This window comes from Vanacampus margaritifer, chromosome 15 (assembly GCF_051991255.1).
Source record: "Vanacampus margaritifer isolate UIUO_Vmar chromosome 15, RoL_Vmar_1.0, whole genome shotgun sequence".
Taxonomy (NCBI): Eukaryota; Metazoa; Chordata; class Actinopteri; order Syngnathiformes; family Syngnathidae; genus Vanacampus; species Vanacampus margaritifer.
The window spans coordinates 8,127,252-8,150,924 of record NC_135446.1 but is presented as its reverse complement, the minus strand read 5'-3'; the positions used below and the strand labels follow the sequence as shown (position 1 = coordinate 8,150,924).

Sequence of the window (23,673 nt, the reverse complement as noted above, 5' to 3'; positions counted from 1 at the left end):
TAAACAAAATGTGGGGATTATTACATTTTAGCGTACACGCACAACCAATACATACTGTATATAGATCAGGGATGTTCTATACCACTTTTTTTTTTGGGGGGGGGGGGGGGGGGACCAGTACTGATACCAAATAAAGATACCAATAGTATATAAATCCCCCCCCCCAACCCCTAAAAAAAAAAGACAGATCATTTTCTATATAATCCAAAACAGCATTTTCCCTTCAAATTGCATGAAATTAATGGCAAATTGATATTCTTCTCATTTCTAATTTTTATTTTCTGATGTTAAAATGGCCACAAGAGGGTGGCTGGTATCGGCCACAGTCGCAAGTACCGATACTTTAAAATAAGGATGGTATCGTCACAGATACTTGGTATCAGTTCTCGCCCATCCCTAATATATATATACACACCCCAAAAAAAAAAAAAAAAAAGAAAGTAAACTGTATGAATAGGTGCCAAACGGCGATTATGCAGGGGTCCACTGTAGTTGGTGTCAAGGAAGTAAGTTGAAGAGATATATGTGGACTGTTGTAAGACCTTGCAAATCGGAGAGGAGCTAAGTTTAGCCTGGGCTGTTACACTTCTCGTGTCTTTTTAAGAAAACTATCAGAACTAGAGCTAGCACAGTATTAATTCACGCACAAAACAAGCAAATCAAGAACCACAAACAAATTTAAATAACATATTTAAATGCTACACTTGTTTTTTTTTTCCGAGCATAGGCCGTGTTTGGAAACCACGCACGCATTCCCTATTCACTATATAGGAATTTTTCAATTACAGACAGGTAACTTGACTCATCAGTGAAATGGAAATTAGTTTTATTTTGTCATCGCTGCTGCATAATTCCGACATAGCAGATCAAGCAACGTCAGTTTGTGGAACTCCTGTTATAAATATTCAATAAATAACATGCTATTGTTTGAAGTGGAGTGTACAAGTACAAGTATTTGGCAAAATGAATACAGTACAAAGCCCTATATGTCTCTGATGGGATGTGGCTCCCTCTAGTGGTCTGCAAAAGCATCTCTGAATTAAACGTTCACTTTTATGGAATCTAGTACATTTATTAATAAGTATGGTTCAGTTTTAGTTAACGTTTACATTTGCATTTCATCTTTCACAATAAAGTTACATTTTATGTGCGACATATTTAATTGAATCGTTATTTAAATACAGTTTTTATGTAATATTTTTGAGAAATTTTGTGGTTTAAAATAATAATTTTTTTGGACGGAAACTCACAAATTTTAATCTTGCTCATTTGTTTTGTTTTTCAGTTGCAAGTTATTAAACTGACGTAATTTCCCCTCATTTCAAAAGGGCAAGCGAAAGTTTGGCAAAGATTTTTGGATGGGTGCAGGGGGCCGCAGAACCCCCCCCCCCCCCCCAACCCCACTTGATCACGCCACTGCGCTTACTGCACATTTGAACCCTGCAAAATGGCAAAGTCACTATAGTGAATAGGGAGTCATTTCCAACACAGCCTCAGTATTTCTTCTAGATTTTCACAGCACCAAAACCACTTAATGCTGTTCTGGCTCTCATTCTACACTCACCTCTCACACACACACACACATTGGACAAAAGCATATAAAACCAGCAGGGAGAGTCTATGACATGAGTCACATTATAGCCTTCATCTCTCGGAAGTCATTTTAAGAAACCGTTTTCTTGCCTCCGAGATCCGACTCTTTCCGGTCCATCCTCATATACGGCTCGAAGGCCGAGGAGCCGCAGCCGTAGGCAGAGGTCAGCTCGTGATGCGCGCCGCCCAGCAGAGGCACGGAGAAGCAGAGGGAGCGCGGAATAGCCGGCCGAGGGGACGGCGGAGTGCCGGCCAACGTGTGCAGGGGCAGCCCGAAGGTGGCCGCGGGGTGGGAGCCGGGAGGGGAGGCGCAGGCCCCTCCGCCGGCCCCGGGGCTGCTCAGCAGAGAGCCGTTGGCGGGAGGAGCCAGGAGGGGTGTCGGGGTAGGCGGCGCAGGGCCCGACAAGAGGCGCCCCTGCTCCAGGAGACGCAGGATGTTGCAGGTGGCCAAAGACTCGGAAGAAGAGGATGCGCGCTTGTCCAAATCCTTGCTGGTGTCCTTCTTCTGTTTGGTCCGACGGTTTTGGAACCACACCTTCACCTGCAGTGGCCAGCACACAAACAAACGTCAACAATTTCATGCCGGTCCTTGTGACCCCTTCCTGGCATCTTCGATCACCAGCTCCTGTACAAGCTCTTGGTGAACCCTGCTTGGTGCACGCATGCAAACATCACGGAATGTCCATGGACATTTTCATGAACTAAAACATTTGTTGCTCATTCAGTCTTTCAGCGCCATGTTAAAGAACAGCAAAATGTGCACAAAGTGTGAAAACATCCAACAGTTGGACTTCAACAATCATAAGTGCATAAATATGGATATGTACTCTATGTACAGTATTTATGGTCGCATGCTTGCTAACCCATCCAGCATTCAGGATGTTTGCGCAAGGTGTACTATTTTGCAACAACAAAGTGTTGAGCGAGATTATACTGTTGGCCAAAATGCAAGGCGAGATTGTACTTCAGGCAAACCACTTGAAACTTTAAAGAACAACAATTTTATGTAGGACAATGTGGAAGTAATGCGTCTGCTAATTAGAAAAAGTCAAAGTACATTAGCCTAATACTAATAAATCATGCAATATATATATATATATATATATATATATATATATATATACATATATAATTTTAAAAATAATTAAAAAATAATAATAATTAGCAGCTTTGTAATTAATATTGATTAATCACGTTTTAATCATATAACATAAATAATGTTATGTGGTCCTAAAAAGACCAAGCTCAATTTGCATAATATGTTAGCATTACGCTAGTGGACTTTTGTTAGATGAATTGATATGATTGAGTTGATTTATTTGAATAACTGCGCTCTGAAATATCCATTGTTTAAATGTCTTTTGTTTTATGTGTCAGTTTTACAGTAAGCGCCTTGAAGCAAGCATGCTATTTGGAGAACTGATCTAGCATGAAAATGAGAACAGGCGCAAGGGAACATATAAAATAAAAGTAAAATACGTTGTATTGATATACACGTTTCAAAGCTAACTGTTTTTAAAAATGAAATTATTTGTCAATTTTAAACTTAAATACAACTGAACTGTACTCAGGTGGTGATTCTTTAGCGTACCACCAGATGGAGCATCCGCATCCATTTAGAAACTCACTGGGACAGATTGATGGTGAAATGTAATCGGCAAACTTTTCCCGCCATTCTAATACAGCGTGTAGTGCATCGTGCAGAGGGCACGGTGATGGCATGAAAAGAAAAGTGGATCCCGAGCGAATGGCACGCCGATCCCTGGCCCCAAGAAGACGTTTACGTGAGACGGTATCAGTGCGCAGTGAGGGCGGAGTCATCGCTCACTTGGGCAAGTGAGCTTATGAGTCAGCTGGCGGCCATGATGCCAATAATGGGATCGCGCAGTGGCTCGGAGAAAAAAAAACAAAGCCAGGGAAAAGTCTAACACCCAAGGTTCCATGAAAAGCTCTTACTACGCATCCGGGCGGGGCCTATGCTACTATCCATGGCGAGGGATTTGATTGGAGGGAAATTGATGAGAGGAGAAGAAAGCAAATCTGCCTTTGGTACATCTACACTATTGCACGTAAATCCTTTTTAATGGGATCCAGGGTTCAGCGCTGGGCCACAGATTACCGAGGGGATGTGGATCTGGCGTGACCTGCATTTTGCCCCGGGCAGGCCTCGCCCCATGCGCCCCGCCTCCCGATGCACTCGCAACTTTGCCTCTACAGCTGCAAAAAATCTGCATAGAAATCACTGGTGGGAAGTAACTAAGGAAACATATTTTGTTACTGTGCTTAAGGACATTTTTAAGGGGACTTCTATTTTATTAGAGTTTTGTTTTTTTGTGCTTGTGTGCAAAAATCTTAACGTTAGCATTATGCTAACCCCAAGCCTAAGCTAACCCTCACCTTCACAGATTCAAAAGCAGCATCTAAATTGTTTGAGCGGAGCGAAAGAAAAGGGAGCGACCTCACGGGGGTTAAAATCAAGGGCAGTGTTACACGAGCGGGTCAGTCGGGCAGAGGTCAACCAATCAGGTGTCACGGAAACGCACAGCTGCAAAAAAAAAAGAAAGAAAGTGTAAGCCAGATCAAGACAGCGAAATCCACGACGACAGCAATTGTGTCGACGGTTAGAAAGTCTAACAAGAAGATCTTTCTCACTATCTCTCCCGGAAGCCCCGATCCCAGTCAGGTGACGTTCCACTGTGCAGTGTGTATGTGAATAACAAACTCTCTCTGATTTCTCTAATTCTATATCTTTCGACATCACTCCATAACATTCCACATTTTTCATTCAGGTTTTCAGCCTTCACACTACAAATTTAGAGTTTTTCAATGATTTTGTACTTTTTTTTAATTATATATATATAACGGCACATTTTTCAGAATAAAATACATATTCTTACAAAAATATAGTTGTGTTTTTGAAATTGCTTTACTGGAATATGACCAATGTCCTAAATTATCATCAGAAATGATGACTTCAACTTCCAAGTAAATTGGAAGTTGATGACGTTGTATGCCGACAAAAGAGGTATTGTCTCGCTCTTGTCAAGATTTCAACTGAATTTAATAATTTAATAATTCTTATGGCATTTAGGAAAACACATGGTTGTTATGTTTGAATAGGTGCTAGTATAATGATTATGTAAAATTCTCGAATGGACTGAAAACGTTTTTCCTTTCTCCAAACTCAACACAACATTCCCTCTCACCGCCGCTGTCGGCATTTTCACACATAGAATGAAATTGTCCATATGTAAAATAGCTTGGACAGCTCACACGTGTAAAATACTGCATGCATACTCACAAATTGCTCAACTATACAGCTAGGTGTCACGCTTAGGGCATGGACAGCTAAAACTTAAAATAAAATTAATAAGAAATAATAAGATGAGGCCATTTTACATTTATAATGTTACACAGTCATGGCGGTCCTTTGAGGGAGAGCCTAAAAACAATGTGGCCCGAGACCAAAAAAAAAAAGAGTCTCCTGACAAACTAGCGACCTTTCAAGATGTCACCGGGAGCGGTCGCCATCAGGTTCAGCCGGGGGTTAACCCCGTCTTATAGAAGGGCTGATAGATATGGCTGCCCTAATCCGTCCTTAGCACAAAAGCACTTGGGACAGTTATGAGGCCCACCGCCCTTCCCCCTCACAATGCCACACACTGTCCATAGGGGGCGCACTCATCACATCACCCGCTCAGGTGATCTTCTTGCCACAGCTGGGACCTCGCTGATCACTTGAGAAGACAAAGAACCAGACCCAGCCGCAAGCTTTTACGATTGCAGGACACTTCGATTTTAAAGTGCAACAATTGGATTCGATTTGTTGTGATTACAATTCGATTCGATACGGGACGGCTCAAATGGAGAGAATACGATGCAATCAGTTCCTTGTTGTCACCCACCCTACATGCATATTGAATGAACTCCAAATTGAAGAAACATGATGGAAACATGATTTTTTTTTTTTTAAGATTGTGAACCGGATCAGATTGCAAATTGAATACATAAAATATACAGAGCCCCCTCGTTTTTCCGTCCTCTGATTGGTTTAGAGCTATTTGGGTGGGATTTCATTAGCGTAAATGAAGCAGGGAAGAGGACAACGAAGTGTACACTAGGGAAAATTCATTTTCAAAAAATTGACAATGTGAGGATTAGCTGGACAACATTTGGAGCTGGCTAACTTCTTTCAATCCGGTAAAGTTATTCGCAACTTTCACTGTGGCAACAACTACGTACTGTAGCTGTTTTTTTTTTTTATCATTATACATGCTATGAAAAAAATGACTGAACTGTTGTGACGAGATTTGGAGTTGACTGTTGTAATTGGGCCGAATGGACGGATGTTGTAACTTGTAATGGATGATAAACAATTGGTAATGATTTTATTGCTGTGACCAGCGGCTCTCCTGCTATAGCGTTATTTTGCCGTGAACAGCTCTGATTAGTCAATCGCCGTAGATGGGCACGTATTGCAAGCACTTAGCTTAGCGGTTAGCATCGCAAAGTTGCTGGTCGCGGCAAATTATTTTTCTGCTTATCATGTGTTAACCCCTTTTAGAGACTTTTTAAATATTTATCTTAGCCCTTTTTAGATTGTTTAATTATAATAGTATTGAGGTTTCGTCTTGGTATTTGAGTTTTTCAAGCTAATTATTCAACTTAAAATGTGTTCTTTGAAGTGTTTTTGTCAATTTTTTGGCAACTGTACTGGCACCAAACTCAAGACCACATTTTGTGGCCCACAAATGCAAATAAATAACTATCTGCTGCATGCTTCTTGCTAAATTGACGCTATTTTTTCATTTTAGAAAACAACGTGTATCAAAATTTGAGTTGCTTTTCAATTTTCACCAAATTTCCTTTTAACGTAAAGTGAAGTCCAAAGTTGCATTTGTCCCAACGCCAAACATAGTCACACCAAGCCAAGGCCTCTACCTCACTTCCTGTCGCCAATCTGGGGACAATGGCGCCACTATGCGTCATGGCGGCTGCTTCGTCTCGCCAGACGCTGTCCGCTTAGGACAATACACACACGGACCGCGTCGAGACACGCGACTGCCGTCATGTCGCGTCCAGGCTGGAACACAAGGCCACCACTTGACCAAACTGGCAACAAACATGCTCACACATGTGCCTTGAGGTCACTAACAAGTGACAAGCTGTCAGGCCACACCCCTGACTGGTCGCCAGCCAATAGCAGGACGGATAGCGTGGCTATAGAAGGCCACGTACCTCTGTTAAAATGTCAGAAAAAGTCCAGTACAACAACGGAACTTTATTGGGGTTAACTGCAGCTTCCTCCCAAAACACGTGGTACGTTCATTGAAGTTTAGTCGAAATTGTCTGTAAGTGTGAATTGAACCTCTTTTTAATAGACCCAAACTACATAAATAAAATGTCTGACTGAATAAATTAGGTTCGTCCAAGCCAAGTCAATTAAGTTCAATACTTGGTAATTGAGTTAAATTACGGTGACATTAAGAGAGACCAATAGAATTGCTTAATGCTTAAAGAACCAACATTCATCATTAAAAGATTTTATTTTTTTATTTTTTCGTAAGCAGAGGCACTTTTAACAGTGGCAGTGCTTGTTAGTTTGAATGTGATTGCTTCAATCTGATCACTTGTGCACCCACATGATGATCGCAGTTTTGTTTTTTTGACCTCCCCTAACTGGCTTTAAAGTTTGAGGTCACATTCATGGTGAGAAAAAAATATTGGTCACTTTTTTAATCACAAACGTTGTGCAAACTACATTTAAAAACATGGGGGGGGGGGGGGGGGCAAGTTAAGTCCTAATAATAAATAAAAATGTGTCTTTCTTTCCAGGAACGAGATCTTTAACACACACCCCCCAAAAAAATAAACCCTAAATAGTACTCCTTTAGTTTTTGTTTTTGTTGTTGTTGGTACGGAGATTACTCAGATTACTCACAATCATATCAGAGCTTTTAACTGGCCAAATACAAACAAAATGAAGGATAATATTTAGTCATTTTCGAGGAAAGGAGGAGGAAAATGAAGTGGATTTAGTTCGATGATAAAACAATATCAGGGAAAAAATTGATTTGAGGTCTTTAGTTAAATAAACGTATTGGCATTTAGAAGTGAACTAAACATGACAAAATATATGATATACATGTTTGTTTTTTTATTATTATTATTTATTGCTAGAGTCTCATTTGTGTGGAGAAAACGTTTGAGTTTGTTTAAAGTTCAACCAACAAGAGAAAAATGCAGAAATAAATATGTTTTCGCTATTTTTTTTTATACTGCAAAAAGTGATTTTAAAAAAAGCTGAAAAATAAAAGTGTGACGATAAAAACACGCTGGCTGTGTGAAGCGGGGGCCTTCGATTGGCCCACGAGTCAATTAGGCGGCCGGAGCGAGCCAACGAGGAGTCCGCCTGACAGCGGTGTCTTCGTGTAGTGGGCGTGTTAGGTGCTCTCTCTCTCACCTGGGTCTCTGACAGGTTGAGCTGGCGGGCCAGCTCGGTGCGCTCCCGGCCCACCACGTACTGACACCGCTGGAACTCCACCTCCAGCCGATACAGCTGCTCGGCCGTGAACGAGGTCCGGGTTCGCTTGGGCCGGTCCAGGTCCAGGCCCTTGGGCAGCACGATCTCCCGGATGGTGCCTTTGGCGTCTGCGTGCGCGCGCGGCAACAAGACGTCAATTAGAAGAGCATACTGACGTCATCATCATCATTGTTAGCAGTATAGAATCATTAAAATACTTCCAATCTATAAAAATATAACCATTACTACTTTTTAAATTAATAATATGATAGTGATGACATACTGTCTGTAAATGTAATACAGTATAATAAATACCATTTTGTCAATAACAGGAAAAACAATATTTTATAGTGGCAGTAAAAGAAAACCTGCACAAATAATTTAATTTATAATATTGTTACACATTTTTATTCATAACAATTACTTCATTACAGTAATTTTCATTAACTTAATTACTCATTACACAAACTATTAATACTAGGATAACTTACTGATAACATTATTTATGTTTCTGATACTACTACAACAACAAAAAATGTGTGTATTAGACAACAAATATTAGGTCAAGGTGAAAAATTCCTATTACATTAGTATTTTACTCATGTAAAAACAATACAATTTATAATAATAATAATAACAAAAATAATAATGATAATAATAATAATTATTATTAGTAGTAGTAGCAGCAGCAGCAGCATAAAAAACGTTTGAATGTAAAATATTGTTACTACTACAACTGCACCTAATAATAATAATAATAATAATAATAATAATAATAATAATAATAATATAGGAAGATACACACTAAATTCGTAGAGTACATTTTACTCTAAAAAAGTCTATATTTGGTCCCAGTCCAAACTGAAAAATGTACACTTTTTACATTACATTTATTTATTCTGAATATTTTACACTCTTCCAACATTAGTCAATAATTGTAATAGTATGATCATATGACAATGATAACAATAACATAATAATAATAATTATTATTATCATTATTATTATAGCAATTATAGTAGTAACAATATATCAATGTGACTACTAAAACTACCAATACTACTACTACTACTACTATAAAATAAAAAAATAAATAATAATTACAATAATAATGGACTCTTGAGTGAAGACAGTGAAATATGTGTAACTCTTTGTTAGCTGTTTTTATGACTCATTCATTATTAGACATTATAGTACAAATAAAAAAAATCCATATATACACATTATGTATGATGACGTTTTGTTTCTGTATCGAAAAAGAGATCATATCGATCTTTTTTTCCCCTTCCCATGCATGAATTTATGCTGTAAGAGGCAGACATTGATGTGTCTTTTTGTTGCTGTTGGTCAGACAGCGCTGCTCTTTGTCCACACGTTTCAACTCATGAAATATGGAAGCCGTGCAACTAAAAAAAATGAAGAGCCGTCCCTGAATAAAATATGATTGAAGCAAAATAGCTGAAATGAGACAATAACGCGTGTAGGATGTGTGTGTGTGTGTGTGTGTGGGGGGGCAAACGTGAACCTAATATTTATCTTCTTCATTGTTTTCTTTTTGCGCACTTTGACTGCAAAGTGAAGCGCACATTCAAACTAGCAGGAAAAAGAAAAACACAACCAAAGCGAGTGCGCTGAACTCTCCGTGACCCCTCGGCATTAAGGAAAAAAATACAAACAAATCCACGAAACCCAACAAACCATTCATCGGTGGAATACAACTAATCAGTAACAACCCATTTTCGATCCACAAATTGTATCGCAAATGATTTATTGACATTTTTTGACCTCACATTAAATTATTTCGCGTAAGGGCGTTTAAAAAATATTATTAAAAACACACACACACACCCTATACACACACTAAACGTTTGTATTCTATATAGTAGCTTGCACTTGGACCAATTGTATTTGTTTTGTTTTGTTTTGTTTCATTTCATTGGTTGTCCTTCTATCTGCTTTCGATTTATGGTCTTACACTGAATGTATTTATTATGATGATGATGAGGATGGTTATTATTTTTGCTCTGTGGTGGCCTCATGGAGGGCGTGGACAGCTGCATGTTAAATAAAATATGCACCCTAAAAAACAAGTTAACATAGGTTTAAAAAAAAAAAAAAGGGGGCTTGAAAAAATAAGTCAATATTATTTTGAAGCCAGTAAGATCTCGCTATCACACAAAGACCACCACAACCCTTTTTTCTTCTTCTTGCTTGTGTGTTATAAAATTAAACGGACTGTTGTCACATGTTGCATATGTTTGATCTGATTTGATTTTGTTTCGATCAACATTTCGTGAGAGCGGTCCATACACTCACCCCTGACCAGGATTCTCCGGCAGTACTCGGGGTCGACTCCCAAAAGTTTGTCGTGGCCGTCCTCGCTGGAGGACGTGGGCGTGGATGACGACGTCCCCGGGGTGTCGGACGAGCTGTGGACCGGCGAGCGGCACTTGGCGTTGGCGTCCAACCGCTCCGGACACAGCGGATTGGCTCCGCAGCGGTGGCGGCTCCCGTCGCCCATTGCGGCCTGATCGAACATCTTCCTTCCTTCCTTCTTCTACTTCTTCTCCTCCCGGAGGGGCGCGGGGGGCATGCCCTCCACTCCTCTCCCCCACGGAAAAAAAACCCTTTCAGAGTGGAAGCACCTGCCAGACAAACGGAGCAGATCTCAGGTGTGTCGCCGGCATGACGCGGAAGTCCGGTTAGGGGAGCCGACCCGGTGAGACTACGGAAGCCGGGAGGTGGCGAAGGAAGTCAAGCAAGGTGCTAAGGAGGGGTGAAGGGTGGTGGTGAGAGGGTCTGGCAGATCTTGGAGGGAGGGGAGGAGGCACCCCCTCACACACACGCGTGCACACACACACACACACACACAAATGGGAAGGACTCAAGTGAGTAGAAGAGGCAACTTTCTATAACGCCAAATGCTTGCAATGAAACCGAAAGGCACCCCACCAGCAATTTCTTATGTCGACGTCTTCCTTTTCGGTTCGTAAAGGCCACTTCGCCGGCTAAGTGACGTCACGTCCGGCTCTGCTCTGATTGGATTTCGTTTCGAAACGGAGCGTGAAGACGTGACACCTTGGTGGGCCGCAGCCGGAAATCTAAATACGGGCCGACGGGGAATCCCCGCCCCACCCCATCGCACTCCAAAAGACGTATGTTGATACCGTCGTAAATCGAGGAAACCCATGGCGCATTTGCGGCACAATAATTGGAGTTTTTAAAAAATCAACAGTGAATAGAATTTTTACCCCCCTATACGTAGGCTATAGGTTTTTAAATATATCATATTAAAGTAATACACAACCATACGCACATTATTGTATGTAATCTATATCAAATTCTATATTATTATAATAAAGTATAATAGAGTATAATATTATAATAAAGTGACGTCATTTATAATTCCATACAGTTGACTATAAATCGAATAATATTTTCTAAACAAAATATGTGTTATTATTTTGTATAAATAAATACAATGACTTTTTTTAAATAAAATGTTTATTATGATTAAATGTCATGTACAGTTAAAAAAATAAAGCCTCTAAAATACCACCTCATAATGTTTTACAATTTATGGCAATCTTAGTAAATTTATATCACACATCCTAAACTATCATTTAATCTATTACATTTCTATATTAAGCATCATGTGTGAGCAGTGTTATACAAATCGACCATATGTTAAAGTGTGTGTGTGTGTGAGAGAGAGTCATTTTAGGTTACTTTTTTTTATTTTTATTTTTTTTGCGTCGCTGTACCTTACTTGCAGGCGTTCAAATGCAGTTCGTCCTCATTTCTGATCATATATTTTATTTGCTATTGCACTAACAAATATCACTTGGTATAGAAAATATAAATACACATTTAAAGTGGCACATGACTTCAGACTCCAAAAAATGAGTTGATAGCAAGACTTTGTGAAGAAAATGGTGGTGCTTGCAGTAACGAGTGTGCACGGGCCTCCTGTAGGCTAATTGTGTTGTGATGATGTTAATGTTGTGTTGATGGTGCACCTGCAGCGTGTTGTTGTGACGCTTTCCAGCATGTAAACAGGCGTTCTTGAGCGGGATTATATAATGATAGTTTTGTTCTTGTTCTCTTCCAAGGTTGTAATTACGGCCCAGGCGGCGGCCAGTTCCGCCTTTCGTTCAGCCGCCCGCCATCAATAGGAGCTGTCAATCACACGTGCACTCAGCAGAGACAAGGGGAGGCTGATTGCTGCCAATTCACCGCTGCTACAATTTCACCACGTTTGACTTGAATGAAGATACGCGCCTGCATGTATAGTGCTCTTTCACTTATTTGTGTGTGTGTGTTTGTTTCGCCATGCGCCAGTGTTTTCGTGCCATAAATTGCTTCTATGTCGAAGCTTTGCAGGCCACAATGATGCCAAATTATTACGCATCAATTGCTGCAAATAAAAAAGCAAACTTATTCAACTTTTTTGTAGCCTTCTTTATTTCTGTTCACTTTTTTTTTTTTTTTTAATAAACTACCGTTTTATTTTATTTTTTTCTGGTCAGTCAGACGTCCATGCGCGCCATGTAGTTTTATTATCTCATTAAAATGTGCTTTCCATAGGCTAGGTAAGATTTGTAGAAATATTATTTTTTGCAATACTTTGATTCAACCAAATTTCAGATTCCCCTTCACGTGCGCACGTTTTGTTTGTTTTTGTTTTTTTGCATGTGAAACTCCCACCAGGCTTGATAATATTAAGCAGCAGCATTTGTGGCGTCTGCAAATCAAAAATGTTTGTGCAAAAGACAAAGAAAATTAAGACGTTAAGCAATAAGAAATGTTGAAATAACGTTTTTTTTTTTTGCTTTTGATGTTTACAAAAAATAAATAAAATGCTAAAATAAATAAATACTGCCTAACATTCATATTTGATCCCATTACATTACATTTTAGCAGTGTAAAAAAAAACATCTCCCATTCTCGATGTAGGCTATAACATTTTTTAATGGAATTTTGCGGGAGACGTTTTAATTAAAATTGTGTATTTTAGGGGAGGGGCGAATCATCTGTAATTGATATAATTCTTTAAAATAACAATCCGTTATTCGAGTATTATGGAGCCATGGAAAGCATCACAAGTCATTATTTGGTGGAGCGTCACAAATCCCTTCAGCAGCCTCAACTGCCACCTAGCGTACACCCGAGGAAGTGCGCGACAAGCCACAAGTTGCATGGAAACACCGATTTATTGGGGATCAATACAAATGACAACCTTAAGATGCATAGAACAACAACACAACAAAGAGGAAAGGAAACAACAAAATATTTGACAATGGCAACCCTGGCCCATGATTTGATCTCCTGCTACTCGCTCCCAGTCCAGTACAAACTGGCAGGAAGTATGAAGATACACAGGAAAGAGGAAGGCACTTGATGAGTAAAATGGGGAAGTGGACACAGGTGGGCCTTCTACAACAGTGTGAGCTTTTGTTTTAAAAGGAGCATCTTTTATTGCTTGCATAAAAAGATAAATAATAAATTGAGTGTCTGTTGATTCTGTTTTTACGTGTCTATGAGGGAACCTTTTTTGGTTAATTTACATAACGGCACCCAGTCACAGCTAGGCTGGGGGAAGATCCTGAGCAAAAGAGCCACTTTCAAGCGGCGGCCAAAGCCCTAGCCTGTCTGTTAGCCTTAGCTTGTAATAAATAGCACATGGAGTACCACAGTTGTCATGACCTGTTGGAGGACATGACAACAGTTCTTGGTGAAACTGTGGACATTGCGGCGTTGCGACTGGCAGGCCATTTGTGTTTGGCGGACAGGTACCACATACACATGGCGTTGCATCTAAAGTGCTGCCTTCCCTGGGCGAAAAATGATTCCTATGAACAATGATACTACACCTGGAACTGTTTTAATCTGTAAAAAAAAAAAAAAAAGAAGAAAAAAAGCGCAATGTCTAAATTAAATGATAAATTATGATAAACTGGCTGGTTTTACAATAACTTCCCAACAGAAAAAAAAATAACTGGTTAAACATTATACAGACTTCCTTGCAAATGCAATCCTATTCCATGATAGGCCAATGCTGCCCCCATGAGGCCAAGTGGACAAACTCAAGAGCGAGTTGGACAAAGGCAAAAACCGGCTGGTCAATGTTGTCTTGAGTGTGGTGTGCGTGTCAGCGCAATAAGGTGATTCAGTCGAATCCCTGCCAGTCGCTCTGCTCCGAGTCGTACTCCAGCTCCACGCCGATGCAGCGAACACCCTCCAGTAGCATGGGCGTGCCGTGATGGCGGTCTAGAAAGGGGCATAGGGGAGGGGCGGGGGAGCAATCCATCGTTAGTTACATAGCGCAATATCACATCTTGTTTTCGCTGCATGTACATTTGTCACTCTACTGCAAAGTTATCATAGTTCACCAAAACTAATGATAATTGTTTTTGTATTATTAAACATCTGTAGAAGATGTTTGAGAATTGTAGTTTACCTTATTACACAATACATAATGGCTTTTTTTTTTATCGTGCACTTGACAAATACTCCACATATTTATAAAAACTCATTCTAGAAAAAAAAAGAAACAAAAAGATACAAACAAATGAAAATTAACTAAACTGTGTTAAAAACTGAATTAAAATAAAACAAAAGTCAAAACAAAAGAAAAAAGAATTATAACCTGCTCTGCATTTACTGCTGGTGTTTATGGTTCATTTACTCCTCATAGCTGAATGTATATTTTGCTGCGGATTTGTTTTCATTTCTGCGTATGCCGACAAATCACCCCCCCCCCCTTCCCTTTCATTTCAGTGGACACTGTGCTGCTCCTTCTGGTGGCAGACATACATATGGATGTACATGAAGACGATTCGTCCTGTCAATTGCCAGTAAGCCGCGCCACAGGAATATTAGTTGCTCTTTGCAGAAGATAAATAATATGTGCCGATACATATTGTAGATACGATATATGATGTCTCACATTTAGTTTATATAGTGGAGCGATGTTTGCACCAGTTTTACCAGCTAACCTCTTGAAAAGGTTGATTTATTAGCACTTTTACTGGATAAATGCTCAACATACTTCAATGTTGCTCTGTTGTATTTCAGTCTTTGCACTTTACTGCGCTCTTGCTATTTCTTTGCACACAGGCGTTATCATCCTTTCTTGGTCTATGTCAAATATGTATTTTATAAATAAATGCAAAAAATAGTTGTTGTTTTTTAAATTTCATATTAATAATATGTGTATTAATAATATCATGTGTTAAAAAAAGAGCAATCAGACCTTATTGTGTTGTGTTGTATTGTAGGGATAGAAAGAAAGAGCTGGTAGGTGAAGAAGTGAACACAGACTCGTACCCATGACCCTGGCGTGAACTTTGACCGTGACGCACACGTCATCGTTGGCCTCGCTCAGCAGCTGCACCTGCTCACACAGCACCCCCTCCTGCTGAGCCATGTACTCGCACGTCACTTTCAGACCTCCTGCAAGGGTGGGCGAGCACAACACACACACACGCCATTACCTCTCATATTCGCCACTAAAACGTCATCACACACGCTTCATCTGCACAACTCAAACAATTTTCTGGGGAATTCTACGGCATTCGTTCGACCTGAGCACAAAGCTGCATAGAGTGGAAAACATCCGACTTGATTTTAGTAGCCAAGACTACCCCCACACCTTAAGGAGTCCAACAACTACAGGCTGTGGCGCTGACGCCACATCTGATGAAGACCCCAGAAAAATTGATCCTTGTCCAACTGCCCCCTCTAGTGGGCTTTGGATGTAAACGTATTTTTTCTCAGTTGCGCCAGAGTGACCTTTGTAGCTACTACCAGAGGTGTGGACTGAGTCATGTGACTTGGACTCTAGTCAGACACGAGTCATGAATTAGACGAATTTAGGCTCGACTTGAATTTTTAAAAAAAAATACTTGCAACGCGACTCGGACTTGACCAACAATGACTTGGGACTTCACTTGGATTTGAGCCCTTTGACTTGAAAAGACTAGCTTCTTCCACCAAAACAAAAATATTAAAATGTATGTTAACGAGTAAGTTCCTCTCGGTGTGTGCGCACGTGTGTGCGAGCTGGGCTGACAGCGCCATCATTCAGACATGTCAGGGAAGACGCAAAAGCGCAAACACACGCCGCCTACGCTAAAGCAAACTTCAAAATAAAGCTGACCAAATAATGCATTATCACCAATGTCTGCCTGCACGGTGGCGTAAACGCCGCTTGACTACTTCCCTTTGACATTTTGGCTTGCATTATCGACGTTTTTATTGAAGTGACATATTTTCTACCACCATTATCATAATTCCACCCCAAAAGTATATTAAATAGCGAATTTAGGACACGAAGAAACCGCAAGTTATTTACGCTTTCATTGCACGATACGGTACAAGTCTACGGCGTTCGTGGCTAGTAGCTAACTGTTAGCGTTAGCATCGAGTGCCTGGCGAGCAACAGTAGTTTGACAGCTGTTGCTTGGCTCGCTTGCTTTTCTTATTGTGGACCTATGCTACTTTGTAATCCACTCTCTCTGTTTTAACGGAGGGAATGTGCCTTAAATTGAACTTAGATGTATTTTTTATTATTAAAAATGAATAAATAGAACTTTGCCTTCATTTATAGTTATTTTATAAAGCACTAGCTTTAAAAAAAAAAAAAAAAGTCAAAATGTCCAATATGGTAATTTGGATTTTAGGAACACAACTTCAAGTGCATTACAAGTGCAATATAACATAAGGCAGGATACCTTTACCTTGTTATTTTCTACATGGACCATGTATAAAATAATTATGTATCTTGCCTTATATTGCATACGGCCATATTAGACTTTTTGAGTTTATATATATGTTTTTTTAATTTAATGGGCAAAAGCATTTTATAAAATAAATTAAGACCAAGTTCCAACTATCTGATTTAATTTTATTTAATTTTTTAAAAACAATCCGATCCGTGACTTTTGTGATCAACAGTTGCACCACTAATTGTTTGGGTACAAAAACTATGAGGTGGTCAACAAAAAATGAATTGCAGTATGTCCAAGATTAGATCACTGACGGAGAGGCAACAACTTCAAACTTCGTTCAACATCTGAAGTTGCACAAAGAACGGTAAGTAAGCTAATGTCAGTTGTTTATCAGCTAATTAATGTTGCTAGCTGCGTAGTTAATGAGACTGTCAACTCACTGGTAACACATTGCAAACACAGAAATCTGTTGCACCACTCTGAGTTTACTGAGTTGAGTCCCTGTCTCCAACTTTGATGCTCACCCCAAATAATATCATCTATGATGTTGTTAAAATGACTCGAAAGGACTTGAAACTCAAAGTGTAGGACTTGTGAATTGCTTGAGACTTGTCAGTCTTGACTCGGACTTGAGGGCAAAGACTTGAGACTTGTGACTTGCTAAGCAATGACTTAGCTGGCTACTATTACTACTTAAGAGCAAATTGTTGCTGTTACACTGAAGCTCGTCTCCGTGTGGGCGTGTGTCAACCTCGCTCACCTTCAGGAGCAGGCGAGACATCGATGACCCGTAGGCGGGGGCTTGGCAACGGCGCCAGACACACGTCCTTTCCGAGAGCTGGGACCTCAGGCAGGGTGAAGGCCATTTCGTAGCGGTGCTGCGCCTTCAGAAAGCCCAACTAGATGGAGAGGGAAGGAAACTGACATCAACGGGGATGGGAGTGCCAATTTCGATCATAAAACAAGGCTTGAGGGCGATTTTGTGTGCAAGTGATATTGTCCTGAGCTTTCCTGTCCTGCACAGGGGATTAACGCTGATCAAACTTTAATCTTCCCTGGCAAGCGTCACGCAAAGCGTCCCGACGACATCTGCCGTGGCAAGGTTAGCGTCACCTTCACCAGGAAGCTGCCGTCATCCTCCGTCGTGACCATGACCACCGAGTCGTGCAACTTGTCATCGAAGTGGACGTGAGACGGGACCCCGCCGGCCACCGGGGCTTTCTCTGAGAAGTGAACACCTCCCGCCTTGGCGGAGCCTTAAGAAGAGCAAGCACACGTTCATTAATTGATTCACTCAATTACAATTAAGTAACTAATATATCTGATTGGCAATGGGTACTTAATTGGAATTCAATACATTAGAAATGACATAAAATGAGATTTATTATTTTATCATGAAATAAAATATTTTACATAGACCATCCATTTTTTTTAACCGCTTGTCCTCACAAGGGTCGCTGGAGCCTATCCCAGCTGGCTTCGGGCAGTAGGCGGAGTACACTCTGAACTGGTTGCCAGCCAATCGCAGATTTTTTTTACATAGACATTTTACTTTTTCTTTTTTTTTTTAACCAGCACCAATGACCTGTCCGATCATCTGTATCAAATGCGGCTCCTAAGCATTTACGTTTGTCTACCACTGTGCTAATCCAACACAAAGAAAGTGCAACACACACATACACACAAACGCACACGTGCGGCCTACTGAACTGGTTTATTTCAGATGAATCCCTCTTGATAGCTGTCCCTAATCCAGGGGTTCTCTGAAAGCAGACTCTAGAGCTAGCAAGGTAGCGTTAGCGGCCAGAAGCGTTTGCGGCTAGCAGCGCTTGGCTGGCGACAGCCGTCTGATGACTTTTCAAAAGCAGTTTATTAATCCACGTAAAATGTCCGCCGTTCCTACTGATCACAATTCAACAAGCCAGGCTTATTCAAATGTGACTTTACTTTGTCTCATAGACCAAAATTTATGGGGAGATATTTAGGGGGAAGAAAAAAATCTCACCAATGTTTTTAGAGAGCAAGATTGTGTGTTGCTAAACACAGTTTAAATGCAAGTATATTTATGTAAAAAAAATATTTTTCATTGATTACCTAAAAATGAAAAACAGTTTGTCATTCATTAAGTGGAAATTTTTTTTTTTGTCTTCTGTATTTATAATTGTCCTTTAACCAAGAAAAGATATACCTGTTGTATTGTTATTCTAATACCCGATTATTTGATAGAATTTTTAGTAGTATATCAAAACATCAAAATATTCAATAGCTTCAGCCCTAATAATTACCCAGACTGGGGTAATTATTTAGTCATTTTCATAAAAAGGAATTAACCGACTGACGCGCATCATTGACGAGTTTCCGCCTTCTCTGCGACGGCAGACACGCTGCGTGACAGCCCTGTCTGACGCGGAACTTTCGCAGACGGCTATTGTTCGACACGTACCAGTGTCGGTACCAGATGTGATCGGGCTGCCAGATCGTATTGGGGTCGCCTAACAACTAAAAAAGAAACCAAAGTGAACACATCTGAATCGCGCATTTCGTTTAAGCGCTGCTATACTGACGTCATCGGCAAGCTCAAAGGCGCTTCAATCTTTTTTAATATTTATTCAATCTTAAAGTATCCTGCTTTTATATTCTTCGGTTTAGTTACGTGTTTACAATTTCAGTCCACACATTTTGTTATTTAAATGACATCTTTAATATTTTCTTTCCAATATTTTGACATCAACCGGATTTTTTTAATTTTATTTTCTTTATTGTAGTGTGACGTCATCGGTAGGCGACCCCGATACAATCTGGTACCAAAACCGGTATTCGGGAATTACTGTATCATGTCATGTTGCTAGCTAAAATTCACGATATGATACCATCATCGGTACTTGGTGCAGCACTAGATGAAACTTTGGACATGTGGATTTGAAAGATTTGAGAAGGTCAAATTCAGCTCATCTATAAAAGTTCTAGTCCATTTAGTGTCATTACATTTCACCCGAAAATGGAATAAACCCTGCGATTGGCTGGCGACTAGTACAGGGTGTTCCCCAGCTACCGCCCAATTACAGATGGGAGGGGTTCCAGCACGCCTAGAGAGGATAAGCGGTTCTGAATAAACCAAACTATTTGTGAGTTGTGAATAATAATGTCTGTTGTACATTATGAAGCCCAACTTGGGAAAAACATTAACAAGGCCCCCCTTCCCCGTTATGAACTGGAGTGCTGATAGAATGACGTGACGTGGCGTCAATTCCCAGTAGTGGCGGAGAAAGTTTGCCCGCAAGTGGGAGGCGATGTGGTCAACACTCACTTTTCTTGTTTGCAGGGGCGGCGGCGGCTGCATCAGCCATGATCCCAGGAGCAAGTGGCCACTCCAAATCACAGCCTGGCCATCACCACGACAGAGTCTCGCCTGGAAAGCACGCTGGAGGAGGACAAAAAATAAAAATAAAAGCAATGATGGAGTGGTGGAACGAGAAGTGAGTGAGTGTGTGCTCGACAAGCGGGAGCGTAGATGTGCAGCCAGTGGAGCAAAACAAGTCAATAAGAGGATTATCTGGATGGTGGCTACATCCCATATCATCATCGCAGCTATTGCGTTGGCTATCATTATCTCATCATCAGTGATTCCAGACCACAGCTGGAAATGATCAACTATCACTACTATGATAGTAACTGGATGTCACCGCTGAATTCGGACATAGGGGACAGACATCTATTACGCTATTCGACATTTCCCAGCCACTGTCGTGGTCTAGAAGGGCATCTGGCAGTAAAAACGGTGTCAAGATACTTGCTCTATCAAACAACTTAGTTTACATCAACTAAAACACGAATTGGGTACACGCCAATATTATGAAGCAACCAAGCACATGCACTAGTTTGGGGAAATGCGCTGAGAAAAGCATAATATCAACGTTACAGCTCCACCAATAGAGGGTGCTAATAGGCTGTGAAACAGTACAATGTGTGTTTACTTTTATGTTGACTGTCTCGTCAAACCAACACCAAATATTTTGTGGCGACATTTTTTTGTGGTCCATTTATCCGAGGTGGGAGGCTTATCCCCCCCCAACCCCAAAAAAGCCTTAAAAGTGTAATGTCAACTACGGTGGTGAGCCAGATAGTGTGCGATATCGGGGTCTTATAAGGTGGGGGGGAAAAAACAGTGATGGTCTAATTTGATATTTTTTTTGTCTTCAGAACACAAGCTTAAATTTAATAAAATAAAATAAAAAGTCGGAGTCAATGATAGCTTGCTCATTGTCGACAGTAAAAAATATTTTTTACTTTTATACTGAATGAACTAAAAAAAAAAATATATTATTATTTTTCTTTTATTTCTGTACTTGCGATATGCAAGTACAATACAGCAAGTGCACAACTGCTACTATAATCAAGTATTTTCTACTTACTTACAAACGTATAAACAAAACGTCCCTAGTATTAAACGGGCAAAGGGAACAAAACTCTTATTCAGATGACCCTGTATTTATTTGGTAACAGATCGTGCAGTGTTGCACACAACTATTGCAAACTAAAAATGAATGCAAAAAACCCGAAATAAAACATGCTGCGCACGAGAGTCAGTTAGTGTACATTGATTTGTAGAAGCTCAACAACGGGGCTACACAGTCAACCTACACAAACAGGCACGGGCGAACTGTCATATCCGAGATGTGTTTACTTACATAGGAAGCTCAAAGGCACGTTGAGTGTGTTGTTTACTTTAGTGCGCACCTGCCCTTGCAAGCTTGGAAGATCTTTTCAAGCGTTTTTCTGCACCGTGCGTCCTCTCCTCACGCCCATCACCACTCCATTTCCGCGTTGGGTCACGTGGCTTGTTTTGAATAGTTATGTGGCGCCACCCGCTGGCGTTTTTTGTCATTGACATGACTGGTGTTTTTTGACTTCCACACAGGTTCAAGTAGATTAAAAAAAAAAAAAAACTTAATTACAACAAAGATTTGACATATTATTCCGAGCAGTAATATACGTTTTTGTGTCGAATAGTTACAAAGAATGTTGCCCAGCTGTAATAAAATAGCAAGGCCAGCAAATCTAGCATTAGCACTGAAAACAAGCCATTGTTAGCCATGGCTGCATATAGCGTTGCTAGTACTAACACTACATATTATCGGTTTGAAGTTCTATTATTTGGAATGTACAAATACAATTTTAAAAAGAGGTAAAATAGATGTAGCTGTCAAGCAGAAATGTTATTAATCTGCTCAACCGACTACAGTACTGTTTGCTATCACAGGTTCGGGATTTTCTGCATTTCCAACAATGCATTGTGAAAGCTATGTTTATTTATTAATTGTTATTTACCATTTATCCAGTTATAATGCCGACTACGTGCGCCATTGCTACAATAGAAAAATGAAAGTTATAAAAAGAGATTTAATCGTGTTCCTAAGATTATTTCTGGCCAGGGGAAGCAACAGAACAGAAAAGTGAACAATGAAGACTTGCATGGCTTTTATTTTTTTGCAGAGGGTGGGAGGTTGCTGGGTCAAATTCTTAATTGAGACTTTGAATCAAACACATAAGGTACAAAATGTACTAAACGGAAACGGATTGCTCCAATCAATAGATCCGATTTGACGTCTTATGAACAACTTCGTGTTTGTGTAACCAGTGTAGTTTAAACCCTGCTGCTGAGCTTTTAGTAAATAGATTGTCAGAGAGGGGCTCCAAAGTGACAGCGGGCCATAAAATTGTATGTGGATATCAAATCATAAAGATTACTCTTATTCTGATATACTTCTGTTTGCCCTTACAGTAAAAGTCAATTATGTATTATTTATGAATTAATGTTACCAATTTTTTTTCCCTAATGACAGTCAGACACCAGGACATTTTCTTGATGCGCAGTTGCAAATCATTGACCACAGGCGTTTTTCCTGTGGTGTTCTTTAAACAGTTTCTTGATCTACTTAGTCAAAGTACCCCCAACGCTAATGCAAACTTCCATCTCTTTCACAAACAAGCAAACTTTTCATTTTCAAGTACTACACCTTGTTGATGTTGAAATTCTCGACAAAGTCTGGAGGCTATTATGCCCGTGATAATGAATCAGATCAGTCAGGATTCATAAATGAAAGGCATTCTTTAGCAATGTCAGCATGCTTCTTAACATTGACACCCCGTTTGTTTTTTTTCCTGTTGAACTTGAAACGGTAATATCGCTCAATGCCGAGAAGACCTTTGACAGGGTGTAACGGGCCTGTCCCTTCACCTTGCAATGGTTCAACTTTTGGGTTAAGTTTCTGTCATCCTCCCCCTGTTTGGTATTATTTTTGTGGATAGAAATTAAACATTTAAAAAAAGTATCTAAATTAAACAACTAGCCACAAAAATGTAGCCAGTAGCCACCATTTCAAATATCAAACATGGGTAAAAGTACCTTAGTGTAATCATTCCGCATAATGTAATATCTCTTGCCTTATCGCAAACAAACTCACCTTTCGGGTTGCAATTAAAGAAACCTGGTGCTCCTTGTCACGTGACTGTCATGCTTTGGTCTTGTTTTAAATTGGCAAAAGTTAATCCCTGATATTTTAGGCTTAAACATCAAACCATCCAAGCACTATTTCCGTTAGGTCTCCTGATATTCTTACCACCTCCACAACTTAGGACCACAGCTTTCATTCCTTTTGCATTTTGTGCTTCATTGTTTTGTATTCATTTTTTGATACCACTTTCAAAATTACTTTTATTTTGTGATATGTTTCTGGGGGGAAAGAGTAAATGTGTATTGCGATGTACGGTATATCTTGAACTTAAATAAGTATTAATATAATAAAAAAAATAGTTTCATTTTGG

At 40.0% G+C, this 23,673-nt stretch overlaps 2 protein-coding genes and 1 long non-coding RNA gene across 6 annotated transcripts; 1 reads left to right on the top strand and 2 right to left on the bottom strand.

Moving 5' to 3' along the window:
* Positions 1-809: 809 nt before the first annotated feature.
* Positions 810-11,202, bottom strand: vax2 (ventral anterior homeobox 2). Of its 2 annotated transcripts, XM_077545214.1 has the most exons (4): positions 11,069-11,202; positions 10,433-10,761; positions 8,057-8,244; positions 810-2,134 (listed from the first exon to the last, which is right to left on the bottom strand). In XM_077545214.1, the coding sequence occupies exons 2-4, from the start codon at positions 10,653-10,655 to the stop codon at positions 1,664-1,666; spliced, it is 882 nt and encodes a 293-aa protein (XP_077401340.1). In that variant the 5' UTR covers positions 10,656-10,761; positions 11,069-11,202; the 3' UTR covers positions 810-1,663. The 2 variants fall into 2 exon arrangements, with proteins under 2 accessions (XP_077401340.1, XP_077401338.1); XM_077545212.1 differs by having other exon boundaries at positions 10,433-11,140.
* LOC144035486 (uncharacterized) lies at positions 10,548-12,457 on the top strand. Its single transcript, XR_013288449.1, has 3 exons — positions 10,548-11,004; positions 11,112-11,271; positions 12,229-12,457. It is a non-coding gene; the product is annotated as an uncharacterized LOC144035486 (long non-coding RNA).
* Positions 12,458-13,310: 853 nt separating this feature from the next.
* Positions 13,311-23,459, bottom strand: adisspb (adipose secreted signaling protein b). 3 transcript variants are annotated; one of them, XM_077545648.1, is made up of 6 exons: positions 23,313-23,459; positions 20,156-20,269; positions 17,962-18,104; positions 17,609-17,747; positions 15,446-15,571; positions 13,311-14,386 (listed from the first exon to the last, which is right to left on the bottom strand). In XM_077545648.1, the coding sequence occupies exons 2-6, from the start codon at positions 20,193-20,195 to the stop codon at positions 14,286-14,288; spliced, it is 549 nt and encodes a 182-aa protein (XP_077401774.1). In that variant the 5' UTR covers positions 20,196-20,269; positions 23,313-23,459; the 3' UTR covers positions 13,311-14,285. The 3 variants fall into 3 exon arrangements, with proteins under 3 accessions (XP_077401774.1, XP_077401773.1, XP_077401775.1); XM_077545647.1 differs by lacking the exon at positions 23,313-23,459 and adding an exon at positions 21,537-21,671; XM_077545649.1 differs by lacking the exon at positions 23,313-23,459 and adding an exon at positions 21,586-21,659.
* Between the last annotated feature and the right edge of the window lie 214 nt (positions 23,460-23,673).

Coding starts and splice junctions, on each gene's coding strand:
- adisspb (XM_077545648.1), bottom strand. CDS start 20,195: ATGGCTGATGCAGCCGCCGCCGCCCCTGCAAACAAGAAAA. Junction 17,748..17,961: donor ACGGCAGCTTCCTGGTGAAG/GTGACGCTAACC, acceptor CTCTCCATCTAG/TTGGGCTTTCTGAAGGCGCA. Junction 14,387..15,445: donor AGTTCACGCCAGGGTCATGG/GTACGAGTCTGT, acceptor GCCCCTTTCTAG/ACCGCCATCACGGCACGCCC.
- vax2 (XM_077545214.1), bottom strand. CDS start 10,655: ATGTTCGATCAGGCCGCAATGGGCGACGGGAGCCGCCACCGCTGCGGA. Junction 8,245..10,432: donor CCGGAGAATCCTGGTCAGGG/GTGAGTGTATGG, acceptor GCGCGCACGCAG/ACGCCAAAGGCACCATCCGG. Junction 2,135..8,056: donor TCAACCTGTCAGAGACCCAG/GTGAGAGAGAGA, acceptor TGGCCACTGCAG/GTGAAGGTGTGGTTCCAAAA.